The sequence below is a fragment of the Podarcis filfolensis genome, assembly GCF_964270895.1.
Source record: "Podarcis filfolensis genome assembly, chromosome: Z".
NCBI classification, from domain to species: domain Eukaryota; kingdom Metazoa; phylum Chordata; class Lepidosauria; order Squamata; family Lacertidae; genus Podarcis; species Podarcis filfolensis.
This window is the reverse complement of record NC_139617.1, coordinates 22,902,703-22,916,573: the sequence shown is the minus strand read 5'-3', so window position 1 is coordinate 22,916,573 and position 13,871 is coordinate 22,902,703. Positions and strand designations below refer to the sequence as shown.

The 13,871-nt window shown below is 42.4% G+C and overlaps 1 protein-coding gene and 1 long non-coding RNA gene across 13 annotated transcripts in view; one reads left to right on the top strand and one right to left on the bottom strand.

The window, feature by feature from the left end:
- Positions 1-13,871, top strand: part of TENM1 (teneurin transmembrane protein 1) — a 393,076-nt gene that overhangs the window by 201,038 nt on the left and 178,167 nt on the right. For all 12 annotated transcript variants that reach the window (XM_083595775.1, XM_083595774.1, XM_083595782.1 and 9 more), the window contains one exon: positions 3,915-4,153. In XM_083595775.1, the coding sequence (XP_083451901.1) occupies positions 3,915-4,153 (239 nt within the window). The remainder of the gene's footprint in view (positions 1-3,914; positions 4,154-13,871) is intronic.
- LOC310754384 lies at positions 5,844-12,321 on the bottom strand. The gene is made up of 2 exons (XR_014543785.1): positions 11,892-12,321; positions 5,844-9,856 (listed from the first exon to the last, which is right to left on the bottom strand). It is a non-coding gene; the product is annotated as an uncharacterized lncRNA (long non-coding RNA).

The following is a 13,871-nucleotide window of genomic DNA, read 5'->3' as shown; positions in this document are numbered from 1 at the left end:
GAACCAATTGATAAAAATATGGATAAATGAATCTTTTGCAATATTAACGCCATTCACCCCTGTCCCCCAAATCTAAACACCTGAAGTATGAACTCATGGTCTCCAACCAAACACGGATGCACCTAGATCACTGGTCACCAGTGTAGCACCTATGGGTGCAATGGTACCCTTGAGGCTATCGTCCTGTGCCCATGAAACCTTTGAACCTCCCACCACTACCTCATTTGGCAATGAGGTAGGTAAATACATTCTCTCTCCTCCCCCCCCCCCCTTGAAAAATAAATTGAGCTAAAGAAGGAACCTGCAAAAGTGTCTCTCTTCCCCACTTCCTCTTTCAGCTTTCTGTGGCTTTCAATGTTTATTCTTCTGAAGTGCCTAGAACTGGTGATACTCATAAGACTCACTTAAGACTCCAAATGCTCATGGGCCTAGAAAGGTTGCTGACCTCCAACAGATGCATCACACACTGCCCCCCATTTAATATTTCCTTTATTAATATAGGCACATCATCACCACATGTCAAATTTGGCACCACATGAAAGAAAGATAAATATATGCAGAATGAAGGGTAAGATCAACCCTTCTTACTTAGAAAGCGCATTGTACTTTGTCATCATTAACTCATTTGGGCTGTCAAGTCAGCCTAAAACCAGTCCGTTCACTGCCTTGTTTTTAGCCAGTTACTGAGTTATTAAAATTAGTTATTTTATTAGTTATTAAAATGTGTAATGTGTTGTCCAAATCAGGAGATACACACAAATATGCCAGGAAGCTTTGGGCACCATTGCATATTCAAATGTTTTGGTTACAGTTTTTCATTTTAATCTGCTGCTCATCAAATAGTAATATAATTTGGTTAATGCTCTTAGCCCCAGGAGATAGCACTATATAGTCTCTTATGATTATCTATATACATGTGTATAGTGATTTTTTGATTTTTATTGGTAGCCGAAGCAGCTGAATAAACAGGCTAACTCCAGAAAGCAAATGCTTTGGCAAGCTTCACTAAATCATAAACAGATAAGCTGAAGAAAACTTTAACAGCAAGACTGTTGTAAATAACAGTTTATGGACAGACTCCTTTTGGCTAAGCAACAGAACAGATCAGGTCAGATACTTCTAGCAGAATATAATTATTACTGTTAAGCATACTGAACATGCTAGTCTCTTCAGATATAAGAAACCCAGGGCTAGAGCTATTAAGTAGCCTTGTGCCAAACCAGACCTTTGATCAGTCTAGCCCAGTATATACTAGGTAGGGGGAACCCTTGGCCCTCCAGATGTTTTTGAACTGCAGTCCCCATCTGCCACAGTAAGCATGGCCAATTACCAGGGATTGTGGGGAGTTGTGGTTCAGCAGCATCCTGAGGGCCAGAGATTTCTCACACCTCGTCTACACTGACTGGTAATGGCTCTCTTGGATTTCAGATGGGAGTCTCACCTAGCTTTACATGGAGGTGCCGAAGATTGAACCTGGGACCTTTTGGATGCAAAGCAGATGCTCTATCACTGAGCTATGGTTCTTACTATTGCTCCTTTAAAATTCTAAGGGAAAATTATGCTCTAGGTTGCACTTTTGGGTGTGATCCCCTGCCATTGCTATCCCCATTATCCCATTATCCCAAGGACACACCAATAAGCATAAATAATATATAGCTGTTGCCTAGGGCTTAAAAATACTGATAAATTAATTTGTTATATTATTTGTATATAAAACATGTGTGTGTTTATGTGTACACACACATATTTTTAATTTTATACACCTTTTTCTCCCACTGCTCTTGACTTTTAAGTGCAGCATGACACAATTAGATTGCATATGTGAAGCTTTTCCTAGCAGAGAAATAAAGTGCTGGGAGAAGCTTCAAGTATTTCCCTCGTTGGCATGAATCCATAAATTCTGTCAACACTTTTGAGAGAGCCATTTTTAAATTTTTTTTTGGTGGTCTCCCAACAACCCTCCACATCTCATGTACAGAGGTCTTGGGACAGAGTCTAACTTGAGGTCACATTAAGCCTCAGCTTCAGTTTTACTTGGAACCACTGAAGCCTCTTGCTGCTTCCAAGAATCTCTGAAGCTCAGCACAAATTTGAAGATGAGGGGAGCAGGGGAGCAGATTTCATTTGTGATGTTGCCCTGAGACTTCCTACTGCTTCTTAATACCTTTAGTGCACAGCACAAGGTCAGAGATAAGGTCCCATCTCTTGATTTGTTCTGGGACAACCATTCACCAGATTCTCCAAAGACACGTTTGCCATTGCTAGTCTGGTTGACTGCATTTGTGGATTCCTCAGTCAAAGGCAGGGTTGTTGGGGAGTGGTGGTGGCGGCAGCGCTAATAGTATACATGTTTTATAAATGAACATTGATTGCATCAGGTTATTCTGGCATGCTCCAAAATCTAGGCAAATGAGTAGTGACAAATGGCTGTCAGTAGCAGCATGGATAATGGGTGGTGGAGCCACAGAGGCACCCTCTGAGGCACCCACATCACAGCAGGGGGTGGCAAGGTTGTGTGCGAATATAGGTGCCGGATATGTGTTAGCACCCCTGTTGATGCATCCATATGGCCCCCAGCCTTGCCCCCATCCTGTCCAAGTAAGCAGCATTGACACCAGTGTTGGGAACATTGCTCTGTGGCTCTGCTTCACCTCATGTGGATCTGCCCACATGTTTCTAGAATTACCCACAGCAGAGTTTTATCTGGGCCAAGGAAGAATGAATTGTTTCAATCAGTGCATCTCCACATGGTTAGACATTCAAGATTCCATTATCCTGTTAACTGTACCTGTGTATGTGTGCATGTGTAGGATGTGTATGTGCATGTAATGTGTCAGAGAAATAGATGCATACACACATATATAGCAATCGTTGTGTAACTCCTTACAATATATTGTGAAATACATGCGTCTAAAATTAAATTAGTTTACCATATGTGCTGTGGTCTCTGTGTTTCATTCTAAGAGGGCTTTAAGACATTGCAAACAAGTGACCTGGCAGCCAACTGTGGAAGATGCCAAGCTAGCAGCTGGAGGAACTTTGGTGAAAAGTCCAAACCCACTCTGAGAATGTGTTCATTTACCATCCAGAGGATTAGGGTCAGGCTGTAACTGTGTTGAATAGAATTTTGCAGGAAAACACAACAAAATTTCATATGCAATTGGAACACTTAATGTTTTGCCCCTTTTCATACCTGGGAAGGCTGGGGGCATCTGCTTCTTAAATGCTACTTGCCCCCAAATCTGTTATTTGTGAAAATTCATTCCTATGTTTTAAAACACATCATTGAGAAACGGTGGCATGGGCAGAATAAACAGCACTCTTTAGATTCTTATCATCAAAGGTCTTTGTGACATTTTGTCCCTTCTGTTTGTGTATATCTAGGAATGAACTCTGATACTGCCTTTTCAAAATTCCTACAATGATGAATCCTGCACAGCTTGAGATCATGCATGTGCTGTGTTGTGGTCAGATAGAGTCTGGAAAAGACACACTAATATTGCATGGATTCCAGCTTATGTTTATTGAAAACTGCATGCTGAGGCCAAAAGGAACATTTTATACTGCTATCCTAAACATATTTACCTAGGAACACAGCAGGACTTACTTCTGAGTATGCATGTCTAGGATTGTGTTGTTTACAATGGCACCTACTCTAGATCAGTCTTTTTCAATCTGGTGTCCTCAGATATTGTAGGACTACAATACCCACCATCCCTGCCCATTGGTCATGCTGACTGGAGCTGATGGGAGTTGTAGTTCAACAACATGTAGAAGGCACCAAGCTTGTGAAAGCTGCTCTAGTGCACATGTATTTCATGTAGGCAAAAGGTATTTAAACCACAGGGTGTGTTCTTTCTTGTGCAGACATTAATTTTGCTTTTACAACATGCTTCTCTGTCTTCTTTCCCTAGGCATTTCCTATTTAAGCATGGATCTGGCTCGTCAGCTATCTTCAGTGCCGCCAGTCAGAATTACCCTTTAACTTCCAATACTGTTTATTCGCCGCCTCCCAGGCCACTTCCTAGAAGTACTTTTTCTAGACCAGCTTTCTCTTTTAACAAACCTTACAGATGCTGCAACTGGAAGTGTACTGCCTTGAGTGCAACAGCTATTACAGTCACACTGGCTTTGCTGCTTGCATATGTCATTGGTAAGCTTTGTGTTTCATTTTGGTGTTCTTATATTTTTTTCCACTTAATCTGCTTGTATGAGTATTATGCAGGGCAATTAACAGCACAATCCTATCTGTATTTAGTCCCATTGAGTTCAGTGAGGTTTACTCACAAGTAAGTTTGTGTAAGATTACAGCTAGTGTAAGACAGCATCATTTTCCATTCTGCCCAGTATTTGTCATGTGCAGCATTGTTTTATTATCTGCAGTTCATCTTCTCCCAAAACTTTGTCATTATTCTCACTTTCCATGGCTGAGAATTTATGCCCATGGTCCAGACTAGCAGTTACTAGAGTAGACCCACAAAATAAAAATGGCAGATACGGGGCAAGAGGAGGAATGGGAGTGGGGAGTTAAAGGAAGCAAAACAAACAAACAAACAAACAAGAAATTGGGACCAAATCAGGTGTTTTCATGGTGGTTAGAGATGGAGGAATTTATACATGAGATTTCACAATTCCAACCTGATAGAGCTTTGCCCACACTGGGCATCCTCATCCATCAAGCACCTGGTTACATTGAAGCTTCTCGTCCACTGTTGGATAGGTATTGTTTCTTCCAATAAAACTAATTATATGCAAAATTATGCATAAAAATTGCATATAAAGGAATCAAGCTCAATGCAATGAAGTATTTCTGCAACAAGTGGCAGCACCTTGCAACCAGACTGGAGAGGTAATTTAAGGTAATTTAGGCTATATGCAATTTTTGCTTTATATTCTGGTTTTGGACCCTAAAATCCACATAAGATGCAATTCCAGTGTGCATCATGAACAATATTTGCCACCTTTCCCTGGCCGCAGGGAGGGTAGCATTGTGATGCGTGGATGGGATTGGGGAAAACAATGGAGGTCATAAAACAGTATCAGGGTTTTCCATAATAAATGTATTGTGAATATGATCCTTGGACTTAGGAAATTTCACCGCCTGCAGTATGCAATGTAGGAAACATGGGGAAACAGCAAGTGCAGAATCATTCATCATTGTAGATAAAGTCTATGTCTGCTTTAGACAAACCCTTTCCCTGGTTTTCATTGCTGCAGTTCTCCAGTTTCCGCCAAATTCACCAACCTTCCCTAGTTAAGGGAACCATTCTTCTGTTGCTTGAGCTGATATTAAGTTCTGTCAACTGGATTTTTATTTGACAACAAGAGTCAGTCTGCATTCCTCCTTTTTAAAGTTACATTTGTGCATAAGGAACTGGCTGCAGGAATGGTCCTAACTTTGGTTGCCACTTAGCTTCAGGTTCCAGAGCTTAAAATCGTGATGGAGGGGTGCACTGAAGATTTGCCTGCAGTGTACCTGCAGGTGGGGCTTCCTCTTCAGGAGAGATATGGCAAGGCTTCTAATCGAAGGGACACTTATAAATGCATTCAATCAAACAACCTTATAACCTTCAGATTTTCATGCTTGACATGTGATGGTCTGAACAGACCACATTCATTGCAACATTGTGTGCATGCCCCTGCCATCCCTACTATTCAGGCAAATGAACAGGACTTTTGCAGAAATGTAAACATCTGGAGATGGGACGCAGGTGGCGCTGTGGTCTAAACCACTGAGCCTAGGGCTTGCCGATTGGAAGGTTGGTGGTTTGAATCCCCATGATGGGGTGAGCTCCCGTTGCTCGGTCCCTGCTCCTGCTAACCTAGCAGTTCGAAAGCACATCAAAGTGCAAGTAGATAAATAGGTATCGCTCCGGCAGGAAGGTAAACGGCCTTTCCATGTGCTGCTCTGGTTTCGCCAGAAGCGGCTTAGTCATACTAGCCACATGACCCGGAAAAACTGTCTGCGGACAAACGCCAGCTCCCTCGGCCAGTAAAGTGAGATGAGCGCCGCAACCCCAGAGTCATTCACGACTGGACTTAACTGTCAGGGGTCCTTTACCTTTAAACATCTGGAGGCAAAAGCATAGTTTTTCCAGCAACAAATCATAGGGGTCCTTTCTGCTGTCTGTGTTTCGTTAACTTACTATGTGTTAAACATAACAGCAGTGTAAATTATATATTGGACTAAACGTAGCATGTTTTATTGCAGTAAGTGTTACCATTATTTCAGTAATGCATAAATACACCTTCATGCTTTATAGGACAGAACTGCATTGCCTCTTTCTGCAGATGTTTAAAGCAAGAACCTTGTTTGTAGTAATCAACCAAAGTCATTTAATCCAAAATTGTGATTGTCCCCACCTCCACAGCATAATGCTGGCTGGGCCTGAACATAGTCCAGAAGGTCTGGAGGGCACTGGGTTAGCAAGGGCTGCTTTAAGACAAAACAAAGGAGTTTCTGAAAACTTTTCGGCTGGATCAGAAATCAGCTTTTGTTGGGTTCACTCGTACAGCAAGCCATGGTAGGTCACAACAGAGTCTGAAAAAACAAGTTTGAATATGCACGATTAATTAGGTTCCCATTGTTGTTGATGATGATTATATTATTGTTATTGCACTGCTGTTCTTCATCATCTTTGCTTTGTTCATAGGCTTCAAAGGAGAGTATCAAATGGTTGGTCATTATGAATTGATCCGTAATTAATCATTTGCTCACACCTTTCGGAAATCCTCATGCTAGAATAGAGGAGAATAAATAAATGTTAACTCAACTCATAGAAATAGAATAATGCCAGGAGGATTAAAAGGGCAGACGCCTTACGGAAAGCAAAGCAGTATTTGTGGAGTGAAATGTCTTCTGTTGTACTCACACCCATGGGGATCCATTTGCCTAACCTTTACACTTCTGTCTGCAAGCACGTTTCTCCACTGTCCTAGGCAGTATATGTTTGGTCTTCTTTTCCTCTCTTGTCCTCAGAACTGATTGATAGGTGTGGGAAGAAGATGCTGTTTTGTATGCTAGATGCTACCAGGTGCTTAACAAAGCCTCTTTGCCACTCTGAAAGGGCAAGCAAAACGCCCTGTTGCTTCCTAATGGTTATCTAGTCCCTAACACTGACCAGCTCGTCCTGAAAGGTCAAACTCTCATTTGTATTTCGGATGGTGTAATCTTTCAAATTATGCCTGATGAAGCAGTGAATTTTCTAATTAAATAGAATTCATGGGGCTCGCAGAATTATTACCTTGCAGGGGGGAGGTTAAGCCTTCTGTGGTCCAACCAAAAATCTCCTCCTCCAAAGTTCTCTTTGCACCAGGATGGAAGCCTCCATTTGTATCGGTGGACGCTGTTCTTCCCTCTCAGTACAAATTGCATTTGGGGGGGGGAGGAGATTTTTCTACCCCTGGAGTCCTTGTCATTCCACTGTGGCTGATATTTTACATCAGAGTTGGAAAGCCTGAGGGACCCAATTTCTGACCCTCAGAACTTTCCTCTGCTTCACACCCTGAGCATGTTTGTGGGCTGCGTTGTGTCCTTCAACTCTGGTAAAATATCTTGTCTGGATAGATGCATGGCCTGAAGAGAGTCCCAAGCATAGCTGTCAACCTTCCCTTTTTTGGAGGGGAATTCCCTTATTCCAGCGCCGTTTCCCGCTGCTATCCCGGATTGTTAGATATCCCGTAGACTGTCCCCGGGACAGGGGAAGCTGTTGATCCCTTATTTTTGAGGCTGCTGATCCCTTATTTTCAAATCTGAAAGTTGACAGCTATGGTCGCAAGGAGCAGTTGGCACTGGAGACCCACATTTGACCCATGTGTCAGAGGTTCCCCACCACTGATGTAGTATTTGAAATCCACCATTCACTTGCATAAGCTTTTCCATTTACTAGTTAGAAGAGCTGCTGAGTGAGGGAGGATGGGAAAGAAGCTACAAGTATGTGTAATTTCTCAGAGTCAAATATTTAAGAGTCAGTCAGGACATAGAATTGAAGAGCTGCAAAGGAACCCTGAAGATAATCTAGTTCAATCCAATCCCGTAACTGAGGCGGGATTTGCTGTGCCTAAACTAAATCTTTATCCAAGCTCTTCATGAAAAGGATCCAGGAAAAGTAATTCTCCATCTTCCCTGGGCAACCTTACTCTATTTGGCTAACTCCTCATTTGGTTAAGATGTTTTATCTGATCTCAAATTACTTTCCTGTGGTTTAAATCCCTTTCATGTGTCTGTCTTGTGGCTGAAAGAAATTTATCTCTCCTGTGGAAATCTTTTAAGCATTTTAATGCTGTGGATCTAACACAATCTTAAAAATTTGCCTTGGCTGGTAACACAAGTAGGAGTATGCCCTGCTACAGCGAAAAAGAAAAGGAAGGAGAAGCCATTCTGTTAAAGCCATCACCTTATCTTAGTCAATTGATCATCTGGCTTTTGTTTGATTGATTGTATCAGGATAAATTTTCATAAGAATAAAACAATCATTCTAAACTAAAAGACAGGCTTTATTTGAGCTGGATTGACACTTAATTCTACTTAGAGTAAACCCACTGAATTAGTCATTGATTTCTACTAAGCAGTTGGCTATTGTGAGAACAGGATGCTGGACTAGGTTTCCCTTTGGCCTGATCCAGTGGGATTCCTATGTCCTTAAGTATGACTAAGTCTGGATCCAACCCATAATATTTAGATGCTGTACACCCATTTCAGAGCAAAGGTTACCTTAGAAGAAGCAGTTTTTCCATCTTGTATGGCAAGGCACCTAAAAACTTCTGTTTTTGTAAATACTTGTAATTTTAAATAATTCATTTTTTAAAAAAACAACATGATCCACTGCTATCCAATCAACCAGTAACGCTTTAACCAATCAGAAGATTTTCAGTCAATAAATCTGACTGGTTTAATCATCCAAAACTGCAATCATAAACACAGTTACTGAGATGTTACCCTAATTGATTGCAGTGGGACTCCCCCCCCCACACACATAAACATGCACAGGATTGCACTAAGCAGTTGCAATCCAGTGTACCCTTCCTTGGGGAAATGCTTCATTGAACAGGGTGGAACTTATTTCTGAGTACACCTGCATAAGGATTGTACTTTACACACCATATCCTACGCTTGGCAAAATAACCACCAGACCTCAGTGTTTATCCTCCACATAACTTTTAAGTGGAGCTGGAAATGAATCACAGAGCTCAAACATTCTATGGATTCTACTGTAGGACCTTTGAAATGGTGGTGCCTCATTGCCTCATTGTCAGGATAGGGTTAGGGAATGCCAAAGATGGTGTAGGGATAGGCAAATCTGTCAATTTCATTTTCTCCCAGTTACTCATTCTTTCCAGTCCAAAGTTCAATTTTCCGCATTTCCACATCAACTTGCAATATTTTTCCATTAAGTCCTCATGAAAATTCATCAGGATCTTATTGCTGATTTCTCCTAATACACACGTTTGTAAGCAATTTAGCCCATTAAACACATATTTGCAAAGCTATCCCCCTTAAAACAATGCAATTGTGTAGGTTATTTTCACTAAAATGTGTGGTTTTTATGCAAGCATTAGTAACTGCTAGTTACTTGGCTAGAGGTGCATCGCAGAATTCAGAGAAGTGTGGATTTCAAGCAATGGCTGTTTCAGTTCTCATATTGTTTTGGGAAGTGCAACTTAGATAGGATCACCCTTAAATGTGAACTGAATTGAATTTCTCCTTCATCCCTAGTTGTTTGGCACTTAACTTTTGCACCAGGAGTCCCTGGATACTGCTGCAGTGTGGATAGTCACTTCAAGGCTGGATCATGGGTGAACCATGCGCTGAGAACCAGTAGCCATGGGACAAGCCAAAGAGAACCAAAGAGCAAGTCTGGAATGGAAACCAGGAGGCAGGGCCTAAAAATAACCATAAAAATAATACAACCACATCAGAGTTCAGGAAGACCTTGTCGTTCAGACAAGACACAACTGAGGCAGGAAGCACTCTTATACTCCTACCCGTCCATAGAGAATCCAGTGACCAGTAGGTAGAGTCTGTCCAGGGCATGAATGTGCTCCACTGAGAAGCTGCCTAAACTACAAACGAAAGGCAGTTGCCTTTCATTTGTAACACCACGCAAGGGAGCTCCACACAGATCTGTCAGCTCCTAACAAATCATCACTTGGTGCTTGATCCATGACTGGTCTTAGGCCTTTGAGCCTTAAGCCCAGCACCACAGCAAATATTCCATCATCACAGCAAATAGCATAGGCTACAAGGCCGTCATTGCATTTAATTTGGAGGAAAGCCCTGTGGATATATCCACAGAGTTTACTTCCTGGGAAATGTATGTGGGTGGAGGTGCAATTGACAGTTAAGTGCTGAGGCGGCTGCATTTGCTGATGTACCTGAGTACACCACAAAAGTGATCTTTATGTTGGGATATTGAAGGAATGGCACACTTGGAGAAAAGGTCAGTGCATATGTTTGCAAGGGTCTTCCTCACCTTGATGCTCTCCTAAAGTTTTGAACTGCAATTCTCACAATCTGTGACTGCTGGCTACTACGCTGGCTGGGTTTGGAGGGAGTTGCAAAACATCTGAAGGCCATCACATTGGGGAAATCTGGTTTAGAACATACATGATCACATTTATCCAAAACATGGGGAATCTTTGGCACACCATATGTTGCAGTGCAACTCTCAATATCCCTGACCATTGGTCATGTGTGCTGGGGCTCTCCAGAGTTGTAGTTCAACAATATCTGGAAGGCCAAAGGTTTCCTACATCTGATTTATCCCGAAAGCTGAGAGCAATATATATGTTTAAACAAATACATAGCTTTTCCTTTTTTAGTCTGATAACCATCCTGTGATATGGCTTACATTGGGGGATTGTTATTGGCCCACACTTGCCTAATAAGATAATTATTGGCCCAAGGTCTTCCGATGAATGTTGCTCTTCCTGTCCAACGTCAGCACCCAGTCTACCACACTGAGTTGAATAGGCTGCCAGTTTTTAATTCAATTAGTTGCACAACAATTAGATGAAAGATCATCTTCCCAGTTCATCTCAATAAAGGTCAATAACGGCAATATAACCTTGTAATAATGGAATATCACAAGGGACCATAGCAGCTGAGCTATGCAAGGGAAAATGTGCTCTGCAAACTAGAGCAACATCCTACAGCTAGTGCCCACTAATTGTATTTATGAATCTTCTCTTCACACAAAAAAGTCCTCAAGTTAATGTAGAATAAAAATACACAAATATTAATGTGCTTCTGAGGTTCAGAAAGTTTGGTCAAGAAAATGCCTTTTGTACTTATAATGGGCTAAATGACAGCTAATATATATCCTGCCATGTACTCTTTTCCAGCAGGTTATCTGAGAGACTAAGGAAAAAATCATTCTCCTCTCCTGAAAATTGCCTACCCCCAATGCATACCATGAATTTGGGGAAAATCATTTTTCTGATTTATCAAGGGGGAGCATTATGTATAATTATTGGAGGGGCATTAATCAGTGGTGTTTCCTTTGTTACCTCTTCTGTTTCCACTAGTGGTTGCTGTGGAACTCCTGCTAGTGCCTCCCCCCGCCCCATGTCTCCTTGGGAAATTGCTACACCATGGCCTAGCATTATTTGGAGGGGGCATTTGTAGTGGAGGGTGGCAGGGGCAAAGAGGAGCTTCGTTACAACTTGTAGTGATGGCAAATAAAATAAAAAGGGAATGAAGGAAAGGAAAATGCAAAACTGGCAACATAGGAAGAGTCTGCTAGATCTGGCCAATGACCTATCTAGTCACAGAATCAAAGAACTGCAGAATTGGAAGGGACCCCGAGGGTCATCTAGCCCAACTCCCTACAATATGAGAACCTCGACTAAAACTTCCATGATAGATGAACATCCAACCTCTGTTTAAATACCTTCAGTCCACAATCTCTCGTGGGAGTTAGTTCCACTGTTGATCAGCTCCTGCATTCAGAAAATTCTTCCTGATATTTAGTTGGAATCTGCTTTCTTGTAACTTGAGGTCATTGGTTTAGGTCCTACTGTCAGGAGCAAGCCAGCAGTAAATCACATGGAGTAAGTGAAGTTAATTCTTTAGTAGAGTCCCCTCCTCTCTGGGGTTTCCCCCAAGCAATCTGAGAGTGTGCCTGTGTGCCTGCCTTTGCTCCTCCTACTTCATGCCTCTCCTTGTCCTGGGAGACCAGGGGGAAGAGGAGCTTGTCACAGCAGGAAAGGCAGACATCCATGGTTCTTCGCAAGCCTGTCTCATTCCACCTCTCATCTTAAATAGTCTAGTGTCCTGTTCTCAGACTTGACAACCAGATGCCTGTGGGAATCTTGCAAGCTGGACATCTGAAAAATTTCCTAATACAGTGGTACCTTGGGTTACAGACGCTTCAGGTTACAGACTCTGCTAATCCAGAAATAGTACCTCAGGTTAAGAACTTTGCTTCAGGATGAAAACAGAAATTGCGCAGCGACAGCGGGAGGCTCCATTAGCTAAAGTGGTACCTCAGGTTAAGAACAGTTTCATGTTAAGAATGGACCTCCAAAACGAATTAAGTTCTTAACCCGAGGTAAAGGGACCCCTGACCCTTAGGTCCAGTTGTGACCGCCTCTGGGGTTGTGACACTCATCTCGCTTTATTGGCCAGGGAGCCGGCATCATGTGGCCAGCATGACTAAGCTGCTTCTGGCGAACCAGAGCAGTGCACAGAAACGCCATTTTTCCTTCACGCCGGAGCAGTACCTATTTATCTACTTGCACTTTGACGTGCTTTCAAACTGCTAGTTGGCAGGAGCAGAGACCAAGCAACGGGAGCTCACCCCGTCACGGGGATTCGAATTCCTGGCCTTCTGATCGGCAAGCCCTAGGCTCTGTGGTACCGCTCCGGCGGGAAGGTAAACGGCGTTTCCGTGCGCTGCTCTGGTTCGCCAGAAGCGGCTTTGTCATGCTGGCCACATGACCCAGAACGCCAGCTCCCTCGGCTGATAAAACGAGATGAGCGCCACAACCCCAGAGTTGGTCACGACTGGACCTAATGGTCAGGGGTCCCTTTACCTTTAACTTCTTACCTCGGTTGAAGGCAGCAATTTGCCTTTGAATACCAGTTGCTCGGATTTTCAAGGGATTTTCAAGGGAAGAGAGTACTGTTGTGCTCAGGTCCTGCTTCTGGCCTTCCCAGTGTCATCTAGTTGGCCACGGTAAGATTACAGTAGTGAACTAGATAGTCTTTGGCCTGATGCGACAGGGCTCATCTTATGCAGGGCTGGCTCCCAGGTTTGAGGAGATCTGGGTAAAGTTTCGTCTCATGCAATAACAAGCAGACTTAGTTTGCAAGAATCCAGCCTTTCCATGATATTTCCCAATTATAATTCCTAGTTTAAGGGAAATGTAATATGGTTTGCCAGGAGAACTCATTTGGACAACTTGGCCCAGGCTGTTCATCTGGAAACTCTTCTTACCAGTTCCATCTCCTCCACTCACCTGGAAGATAAGTCACGTTGGCTTGATAAATACATACTGCACTGATTTATGTTTTATTTTTAATTCATGGATCCACTGTAGGGAGTCTCTTGTGTTTCAGCCAAGCTTCATATTTTGTTCGCTGCCAAACTTTGCAGAACACAAGTTGACAAGCTGTGCTTACACAGAAGGTAGATAAGAATAAATTCAATTTAATCATTGGCTTTGTAGCAGATGGTGGGTTAATCCAGTTTACAAAATGTAATCTGCAAAAATAAAAAAATAAAAATGCACTACTACTACTACGGAGAGAACCATAACCCATGTGCAGTTCTGCAGGTCTCTTTCCCAAATATATGACACCATTTGAAAGATAAATAATATGTTATCTACACATGCCAAGGTTTTCTTTTCATTAAACAATAAAAAGC